Source organism: Nyctereutes procyonoides, unplaced genomic scaffold, assembly GCF_905146905.1.
Source record: "Nyctereutes procyonoides isolate TBG_1078 unplaced genomic scaffold, NYPRO_anot_genome, whole genome shotgun sequence".
NCBI classification, from domain to species: domain Eukaryota; kingdom Metazoa; phylum Chordata; class Mammalia; order Carnivora; family Canidae; genus Nyctereutes; species Nyctereutes procyonoides.
In genome coordinates, this window is record NW_026575042.1 from 13,462,701 (window position 1) to 13,473,637 (window position 10,937).

A 10,937-nucleotide genomic window follows, 5' to 3' on the forward strand; every position below is an offset into this window, starting at 1 on the left:
CCTATGGTAAACAAGCCTTTATTTGTTTACAGAAGAGATCAACTGTTACCCATTCATGTAGTATGGATTACTTACTAATGGACAGCAGATAAAATACCAAATTTTATGAAAATCATTCCAATAAACAGACATGCATTAGAGAGCATTCATGTTTACTATTTCACTTAAGAACTGCTTTCTAATTAAAAGAAAAGCTTACAGGCTAAAATGCATTTCCAATATCCTTTATCGTTTGCTACCATATAGAGCCAAATTTCCACACTCACTACAACAGATTTCAAGTTCCTAGATAAAGAATCATGACCTTCTCTTTACTATTCTTTTTTTTAACTGAAGACTTCCGTTATGAAGGTTCATACAATGCTGTATTAGTTTCAGGTGTACAACGTAGTGATTCAACAATTGTATATATTACTCAATGCCTGACCTTTACTATTCTTTGAATAAAACTTTTTATCCCCTGAGAACAGTTTCTGAAAGGATCCTACTATCATACCTCCCCTATTCTCCCTGAAGACCAAGACAGTTACTAAATCAATAAAGGAAATAAAGATATGGGAAAGAAAAATAAGGTAGCCATGGAAGACTGGAAGAAGAATACAGAGTAATCCTTTACAAAGATACCAACATACTGAACAACCCATTCTTGGAGTTCTCAATTCCTTTCAGCTCAGATCCCTTTTCAAGATTCTTTCCTTCTTTCTTTCAAGAACTACTCCCTACCTTATATAAAATTCAATATATAAACCTTAAAGTAAACAATAGTTGGCAAAAGCCATAGTTTAAAAAGCAATACTTTTGCATTTATCTGATTATCATTTGTCTCTTCAAAGACAGCGATGTCTCCTCTTTTACCCTCTCTTTCTTTTCTTGTAGTCTCAGTGTTAGTTAAAAGACTGAATCTCTCTGGCCACTTAGTACTTTTTGAAAAGTAGTCAAGGTTATCTGGAGACAAGGTTGACTCCAGCTCAAAAGATCAATCTTGAGATAATTTTTGATCTCAAGTGAAGAGAAGGATGCTTTCCCTTTCCTACAGGTATTTCCTGCTGCAAAAGAGCAGGCAACCTCCTCAGGGGGGTAAGAAGCCTGGTTAATCAAATTATTGCTAAATCTTATTGCCACATATTCTCCACAACCCTTTGATCAATGAAGATGGATCTTAAATACAATGTGGAGCAAAAAAAACAAGACACAAAGGCTGTAAGTGCATTTATCTCAAGTTTTAAAATAGGCAAAACTAAATTATATTATTTAGGAATGCACACAAAACTGTACCATCTATGAAGAAAAGTATGTAATTACTATATAAGGGAGAAGGGAAGGCAAGCACACATCAAGGCTTCTGAGGTGGTGGCCAAGTATTTTCTATTGCTTGATCTGGGTGATGATCACATGAGTGTTTATCTTATAATTAGTCATTACATTGTACATTAGGTTTATATACTTTTCAGAATGTGTTACATTTCACCATAAAAGAAAAAAATTTTTTAAAGACTGAAACCAAACACTTTCTCACCAAAAGCCTTTGCAGAACATTTTTCTCATGCTTATGTAAACATTTAAGACATTTTCAAAGAGTATCTCAAAAACTTCAAGAGTGCTGCCTTCCAATAATTCTGCGCTCCATTATTGTTCCTGTGGATTATACAAGTAGTAAGATGGTTTAATAATTTACCTTAATAATAAAACCTACTTAAATAGAATTTATTCTACTTTAAGGAGTTACTGGTATTTTAAGAATAGGCATGAAACCACTAAGAAAGTAGATCTTAAAAGTTCTCATCACAAGAAAAAAAATTTTTGTAACTTTTATAAGGTGACAAATTTTAACATCTTACTATCACTTCAAAATGTATACAAATACTGAGTCATTATGCCATACACTTGAAATTAATATAATGTTACATCACTTATACTTCAATTTAAAAAAAAAAAGGCATGAAATAAACATGGCAGTCACAAGGGAGTTTTCCTTGATTCTTTTCACCAATGCCACTCCACACATTTGGCCAGCAATAAACAATTATTTAAGCTGTGCATATATGAGAACTTTAGAACTTAATTATGAATTACTACATTTTAAGATAGTACAGAACATAGCATATGCTACAATATTATCTATCCATGGATATCTATGTATGGAGAGAAAGACCCAATTTAAGTTCAAAAACCAAATTCATCGGAAGTCATGCGTAGAAAGATTGCTAGATATCACTGAAGGAAAGAACACTGCCCTGTGAAGAAAAATCTTTACGGGAGAATAGCTGATAAACCTGTAAGGCATAAAAAAGTAGCTAAAAGAAAACCTCAAAAGAAACATTATCAATTTAGTTATCAAGTAATCACTTATACTTTACTAATATAAACATAATTTTTCTTTATGTCTTTATAATTTTTCTCTTTAGATAGGAATGAAGAAAAAAAGTAAAAAAATATTTGAAAACTTAAAGCATGGAAACCATTAAACCCAATGAAATTACAGGTAACTGAAGCACACAATCTTTCTATGTCACCATTTCTAAAAAAAAAAAAAAAGTCAAACTTCACATAAAAACGACTTCATAGCTAAACTTGAATTGCCAACATTTCCAATATTGTCAATTTAAAGTGAGTGGTAGAAACTAACTTCCCTTCATCTTCTCAAGTAACAATTTTCAAACAACTTCTCACAAAACTCCAATACAAAGGTGCAAAGAAAATAGAAAAGTATCTAACCAAACTACAACCTTAAAAAAAGTACTTCACTCCTTTGATGTTCAGCTACTTTGAAGCCCTGAAAACAAACCAAGCCAACATATACTCTGGAAGTCCTGTAGGCTATAGAATTCTGGGTCTATGCTGAACTTCCACCCCATAATTCTCTTAACTGGAATGGTTTAATATTTCCAAACTTCGTATAGTGAACTTTTTACAGACCAAATAAATATGAATAAAAATAATATTCACTTGGATTCATTCATCTTTTCTTCTCATTCAGCTATTCGCCTTTAAAAGCTCCATCTCTGAAAACTCCCTAGTCATTCAGGTTTAAAAACTTGAAGTCATCATCAACTCTTCTCTCTGCTCTGCATCAAAACAAATTAGCCATCATCCAACTAGTAAGCTTAGTTAGCTAGGCATGGATTGTGCCCAAGCACTTTGATAGGCCAATATGTTAAGACTTAAATCAGGGCAGCTGATTAAAAAACATAAATTAAATGCAGGACACTTTCATTTAAGCCTGCCTTGAAGGCAGAGGATGCAGTAAAAAGGACATAGACTTTGGAGACAAGCAGACCTGTGTTATTCAATTCTTAGGGGAATACTTTAGTATCTTTTATCTACAGAAATAAAAGATGTTACCTTATCTCCTCAATTCTAGGATCTAAAATCAAGTTGTTTAGAATGTATATTAAAGTTATCCTGCAATACTAAGTTCCACAGAACAGAAAAAGAAAAAATGTTCACAGATGATATAGTCAATTTAATTACTGCAGCAGTCACAATTCTATAGAAAAGTATATTTCTAAAAATAGCATAAACTTGACCAACACAAAGGCATTCACCAACTTATGTACAGGCTATATTCCAAAGTATGTTTAGATGCCTTTCATTTGAAACTCTGAAGAGTTTCTTTTTACAAAGAAATAAAATTTCAGTCTACACATGCCAGTTTATCAATATTTACCTAAAAATGAAAGCCTGTGGCAATTGCTTCTATCTCTTCCAACCCTTACCTCCATCTAACACTTTTTTTTTAATCCCATGGTATTGTATTGACACCTTCTGTATCAATTTCTATATCTCTGGAAATTATTCATGTCATAAGTAGGTCCAGTGAGGATACAGAAACTTCCTCAGAAAAGAGTAAGTGATTTACAAACAAAAAATATCTACCAGAATCAGTAAAGGAGTGAAGATGGGGTAGCAGGTTAACCATTTACATTTTTTTTCCCTTTCAACATTATTAATTTGGCCCATGCATGTATTTGTGGGTCCTGTATTATTTGAAAATGCTTCCACTTTTTCCTATTTATTGTAGGGACTAAAATAAGTCACTTTTGCATTATCATCTGGACAAAACATGGCAAAAAAAAAAAAAAAAAGCATAAATATGACTCAGAGTAAGCAACAGTCTGACCAGTAAGAGGCTTCTAATAACCCAAAAAGAATTTAGGTGCTCCACAATAAATTAAGTCTAATAAAACCAACATCATACCATTCTAACAACTTTAAGAGTTTCTTCTGAAACATCAGATTTGGCAAAGTCAAGTCATTTAACAGACATGCATTAACTTATGATGTACTCAGGTAAGTAAGTTATTAAGCAAAATCTAGAAAGATTAAATCTTGATTCTAACCTGCAGTCCAATTGAGGATGATACAGAAACAGTATTTATACTCATTATGTTCAAGTAATCTAGAAAACAAATGTTGTCCAGAAATAAGAGATCCTCTTAATCATGGAGTTGGAGAACAAAGAGAACACTCTTCATATTACAGTGAACGATGTACTATCAGTGTCTACAAGCAGAATTTAAAAGCAGTATTAGAAAGATATGACAGCAAATAAAGTAAAACATGAACTACAGAATCTAGGTGCTGAGAAGTGTTCACTATAAAATTCTTTCAACTTTACTGTATGCTCGAAAATTTTTAGAATTTAACAATTTAACAATATACTAATCTGCTGAGTTGTGGGATGCTTTATACTTTGGGTTAACAGTAGTATGGTCCCTAAGAGCATTAGGTTTTCAAAGTAAGTAAAAATATGATTGTCACTCTAGAATATTAATCTTGCCAATATTTCTGAGAGCACATATGCACTGACAAATACTAAGATATTAAAATGAAGATAACTTAACATTTTCTCATATCCCAAAATACTCGTAACCTACAGGGAGCATAAAAATCAGAAATAGATTAAGTATAGATAGGCTATTAAGTTCCCCCATATTCGTTAACAACGAGGTCAGAGCCCATAAGGAGCTTCTAATGCTTGGTCTACAACCAGTGTTATCTTTAGGCAAACTACTCCCTGAACCTCCACCCTAAGTGTTCTTGTAACTTACAATGATCTTAAGCTCAAGGCTAGAAAAATTGTAAGTTACAATGAATCCAGTGACTGTATACCTGTTCTGAACTGCAGGTGGACTGCTGTTGCTAATGATGCCACAGTCCAAGTAACTTTTTAAAAAAGATTTGAGATGTTTTTTTCTAGAGCTGGTTTTGTTACCCCTTTTGTCTTCTTCAGAACTGAGGTCGATAGCCTCTTTTTTTCATCTGCAAAAGTGAAGAAAAACATGGAGACCTCAAAGTGTAGGAACTAGTTGTCAGCTCACTAACAGCTTATGTTCCATAGGTTTATCAATCCTCTGAAAACATGTTTGCACTAATTAATCTATTTATATCATAGTTTCTTCGAAAAACTATATTCCAAGCTTCAATTCTAAACTGCAGCTTTCTGCCCTGCAAAAAGACGTCTGCCGCCCTTTTACAGCTAACAGCAGCCAAAACTCAAGAGAGGCTCAGAGAATTCTCTCTCAAGGGCTCTAAGGAGAACCCACTGCAACTTGTGCAGGCAGGGAAAAGGCAGCTCTCCCTACATAGCGAGCTATGGGCAAAGCTACCACAATTGAACAAGATCACAGTTATGGAAAAGGTAATTGGTTAATATAATGTAAAAGTATTAATAGTCACAACAAAAGTAAGTAGAAATTACATTTTGCTCCAGATAAAAAGAAGATAAAATTAGGCGCTGTTAAACTAGTTGCTCAACCAAATGTTTGGCAAGTACAGACAACATATTCTCAAACTGCTTCCTCATGTCTGATAAACTCAACTGATAAGGGGGGGGGGGAATTACTAAAGTGGTGAGGAGATCATACCACAAATGTTGCTAAGTTCTAAAAAAAAAGGGGGGGTAGTGTACTTTAAAATTCAGTAAATATATAATATCCAATGTTATATATCACCCCTTATAAAACTGTAAGATTTATAAAATAAATGGAGTGACAAATTTAAAAAACAATTTTGTGACAATGAGTCACCTCTGGCAGCTAACTAGAGTCTTACGCAATTTGAGAACTACTGTAAATTATAGAAATAACTCACAATCAAACTGAAAAAGTAAACTTTTCACTAAAAAGACTTCAGAAATGAAGCCAGTAACAGAGATATGAAAAAAGGGAAGAGAAGGCCAGAATAAATTGGTTTGTTGATATAAAATGTGAAACAAATGTTTAAATATTATTGAAAGTTCATGTCATTGCTGTATGTTAAAATAGTAATCTGAGAGACTCCAAAGGTAGTGTAACACTAGAGTATTAGGATTAAAGATCAAACTGTTGGTACTCCTAGTAGCTTTGAAGAAAAATTGCTTTAAAAATCCAAAGTAATAACGATAGGCAATCTAACCCTTTTCAAAATTTTTCAAAAGAATGGATTATAAGAATGAGATACCTAACTACTTGAGATCTTCAAAAGACATGAAAAAAACAAAAGTGAGCAAACAAGGGATTTTTTTTTTTTTTTGGTCTGAAAACTAATTTTCTCATTAAGTCAACCCAAATTATACCTAGACATTAAATTTATAATGGCAAATCTCTGTTCACAGTAAGAGATAGGGACAATTCCTTTATTGTAAAAAAAGACTGTTTAATACTAACGACAATTATCTAACATCATGAGCAGGAGCATCTAATCAAGAATATAATAAAACGTAAATATCAAAACTACCAGTAAGCAGAAGACCTAAATTAAGTAGATCTTTAAGAACGAACAGGTGCATATACACCTTTAAATTAGTGTATATGAATAAAGTTCATATTTCATACCTTTAGCTAAAGGACAGTATTTCTGAAATGTGTTTCTATACATGAAAACATAGAAGTGAAAGAAATTTTCACATGGATTAAAAAAAGGTTATGCTCTCCAAGCATATTCTTGAAACTTGAAAAAGATCGACTTTTATAATTCTCTGCCATACTTTAAAAAAAATAGAAAGGAATACTATCTGTGAAGCAACCTGATTAAGACTTCATAATTACAATCCTCAATTTCAATAGTAATTTTTGGCTGACTTGATGCAGATTTCTAATCTTCCTTCAAAATAAGGGAAAATAAAAATCACCTTATATCATTCAGTTGTGAATTTTTCTGCAATCTTTAATTTCAGCCTCAAAGTTCTTACTAAACAATATCCGGCCTTTACAAAAAAGATATTCTCTGCAGAAATAACTATTCACAATTTTTGCTACCCTTCATGTTGGGTCACCATGCACTTCTGCTGCTGTAATCTAAAACTTTCTCTTTTTACACTGTTCAGTAAAATATTAGCAGTTTTCATTTTCCGGTTCCAATTTCATTTTTATCTAATTTGCTTAAATGTTTCAAACCTAGACTCAGAACACTGTATCTCGTTCCTAAGGCTTCACAGTATTTTCTTCTATGATTTCAAACAACATAAAAGTCATTTTTTTTTTTAAGTGTCAGAAAAAAATTAAAACCTCTTCAAGGATAATGTCCCAGTGATCAACTGTTGACCTAAACCGAATTCTCCATGAGTGGGCCTCTGTTGTATTCAATAGATGATGCATTACCAATTTCTCTATCTATAATAGAACTTCTTTCTATCTGGTATTTTAATACATAGGTAATTCACTTTCCCAAATATTTATAATCCATATATTAATGGCTCAAGAAGATTCTCTCTGTATTCAAATGAAAAAAGAGATATCCTAAAGTTTAGTTATATCTACTTGTAAGGATATATGACTGACTCAAGGCTGACAAGGGGGTCAACACGAATCAAGTTAGTTCAAAAGGCATAGGCTCAGGTATAAAACAAAAACAAACAAAACCCAAACAGGCTGGCAAAGCTGGGGAAAAATTCAAAGCCATCTTCCTATCTATAGAGTTCACAGACCAGCGCAGTGCCTAAATTAGCTAGTGCTCTTTATAGGTTAGTCTCCTAACACATTCAGGTCACTCCGGCTGTTCTGTGCAACTTCTGGATTATAACCTAAGGCTCCCCATCACTGTGGCAGTCTGTTCTCTTATCCACAAACCTTCCTGCAGAGACCAATAAAGGGACCGATGCCATGCTTTCGGGTATCGTGCCTAACACACCTAGGGTGACAGCTGGGCTACCAGAGTGATGTTCTTGCTCTCAACAGCAACACAACACGATCGTGCAGCAGCGAGGGGCTTACTGAGTGCACTTAGGGGCCTTGGGAAAAAGCCACTCCTGAAAACACCTAATGTTGAATAAATAAGAGTCCCTACCTTTCAGGTCACTTTCGGGGATATTATTTCCCTTCCTACAGCACCGCGCTCGCTCTCTTTTCCCCTTCTTGTGTAGGAGAGCAAAAAAGGAGGCACCGTAAAGGCGTAACACTGCGAGGCTGAGCAGACGGGCTCCGGCACCCCTGGAGTCACCTCCAGCCGCCACAGGGCAACCCCCTGGGCGATCCCACCTCCGGCAGCAGAAACGCGCCGGTAAAAAGGAGAGAACGCGAGAGGCGCGGGCGGGGAGGCGCGGAGTCCGCCCCGAGTCGGCCGAGGGGAGACCCGCGGGCTGCCCGCGCGGCCGCCCCGGACTCAGCCAGCCAAGACCGCGGCGAGGGACTCGGCTCGCCGTCCCGGGGGGGCCTCTCGGGGGACCCCGACGCCCCGCGCCCGGCTGCGCGGGGGAAACTTCGGCCCCGGGCGGGGGGCGCGCCGGGAGCCCCGGGACCCTGGCGGCGGCGCGGGGCCGCGTCCCGGACGAGACGAGCCCGGCGGGCCGCGGGCCGCGGGCCGGGGGGGGGGGGGGGGGGGGGGGGAGGGGAGGGGAGGGGAGGGGAGGGGACGGGCGGCGGGGCACTCACCACGGGTCGAACTCGTGAATGATGCTTTCGAAGCGGATGACCGCGAAGAGGCGCGAGCTGAAGCCGGCCAGCCAGGCCAGGAAGAGGATGGTGAAGGAGAGCAGCGACTGCCAGCCGGCCGGCTGCGACAGCCCCCCGGACAGCCCCGCGGGGGCCGGCTTCGGCGGCGCCACGCCGCCCGCCGCCTTGTGCGCGCACTGGGCCCCGGGCCCGTGGTGGCCGTGCCGGCTGTTCCCCAGGGCCATGAGGCCGCTCCACGGGGACGAGTTGAGGGACGACTTGTGCTTGCTCTCCGGGGCCGAGGGCTCCGCCATGTTGTGCCCCGGCGGCGGGTCTCGCTCCTCGCCCTCGCCGCCGCCGCCGCCGCCGCCGCCGCCGCCGCCTGGTGCGAGGGGTGCTGGGCGGGGACCCGGAGGAGGAGGAGGAGGAGGAGGAGGAAGAAAAAAGGAGGAGGGAAGAGCGCCGCGCGCTCCCGCCCTCAGCGCCGCGAGGCCGGGGGACAGGGGGTGGAGGCGGCGGCGGCGGGGAGTCTCCGCCTCAGCAGCGGCCGCGACCGCCGCGCTCTCAACTCGGATGGCCCTTGCGCCCCACCAGCCATCCGTGTCCCCCGTGCAGCTGCGGCAGCGGCGAAAGCCGACGGGACGAGGGCGCCAGAGAAGAAGCAGCAGACGGAGGCGGCACCACCGCGCCGCGCAGCAATGACATTCCCCCTCACACCCGCCGCCCGCCCCGCGGAGAAGAGCAGGAGGAGGGGCCCCCCGGAGCCCGGGCGGAGCTGGGCCGCCCCTGACTCCGCCCCCGACCCAACAGGAACTGGCCCTTCCACCTGTCACAATGCGACAGGTCCGTTAGGGGGCGGGCCCAGCGCCGCGGCGCCAGCCAATGGGGGCGCGAGCCGGGGCGGGGCTTCGCCCAACCGCTCTCCCCGCCCCCCGCCCCCCGCCCCTCCCGCCTCGCGCCCGTGCGCCCGGAGCGGCGGAGCTGCGCGGCTACGGCTTCATTGTCAGTTGAAAGACGCGGTTTCGCGCGCCTGTGGTGTCGGCTAGGAAGGGTGCTAGGCGGCCCCGCTCGCCGCATGAAGCTGAGCCGGGACGCGGGGTCGGAGGGTGGTCGACAACAGCGGAGGCGGCTCCGTCAGAATCGGCTTGAGGGAGGCGAGCGGCGCCGCGCCGACCAACCGGGCGCCCGCGGGCTCGCGGCGGTCGTGACTTTTAACCCGCTTTGCGCGGAGCGCCCACCACGTGACGGAGCGCGCAGGCGCGTTGCGCTCGTCTTGCGCGCGTGGGGCTGGCCGGCGGGGCTCGGCCGGCGGGGCGCCCAGCGCAGCCTGCGAGAGCCGCCGCCGCCGCCGCCGCCGCCGCCGCCGCCCGGGCCCGGGCCCGCCCTGCCCGCCCTGCCCGCCTCCCCGGTGTCCTGCTTCCGAGGTTGCGAGCGGAGGCAACTCTGCCGGCGCTGAAAACTCTCCGGAGCCAGACGACGAGCTCCTAAGAGACCTAGGGGGCAGATGAAGTGCGACTTTTCTTTGGCTCTTTTCACCTCTTGCATTTTCCAGATTGTTAAGGTCGTGTGTGTTCGCTGGAAACAGGAGCAGATGCAGGCTTCACTGTGAACGGGCTGCGTGCAATCCACGAAACCGGTGAAACTTCGTGTCCGCTCTCCCTGGATTCTCTTGAGTAGATCACAACGGATTGAAGACGCCTGTCCGCAAATTTCGGCACGTCCTTTGTATTTTTAGACCTTCCTCCCCTTTCTTCCCTCCCCCCCCCCACCACCACCCCAAGAAAGTGCCACCGCAGAGACTGAATTCAAGGCAGAATGAGTTTAGACGTAAGTGGCGTAGTGAGCCTCGGATTACCCTAAGATACACCCCGCCAAGGGCACGGAGCTTTGGTGCCCTAAATACCCGATTCATTTTCCGGGTAAAGTCCTTGTCCGTGTCATTTGGGTGAATAGCGTGAGCTTAGAAGCCCGTGTTCGCGTGATGTTATAAAAGAACTCAATTATTAAGTCATCTAAAAATGTGACACGTGTAGCGATTGTGTTTGAGCGGTAGGTCTTTTCAAGACGTCAGATAAATATGAACGAGTA

General features: G+C 42.2%; 1 protein-coding gene across 1 annotated transcript in view; it reads right to left on the reverse strand.

Annotated features, from left to right (window-relative positions):
• The window catches only part of STT3B (STT3 oligosaccharyltransferase complex catalytic subunit B), a 108,091-nt gene extending 98,508 nt beyond the window's left edge, over positions 1-9,583 (reverse strand). Inside the window, exon 1 of the mRNA XM_055321360.1 lies at positions 8,850-9,583. Coding sequence (XP_055177335.1) covers positions 8,850-9,163 — 314 coding nt within the window. The 5' untranslated portion in view covers positions 9,164-9,583. The remainder of the gene's footprint in view (positions 1-8,849) is intronic.
• Between the last annotated feature and the right edge of the window lie 1,354 nt (positions 9,584-10,937).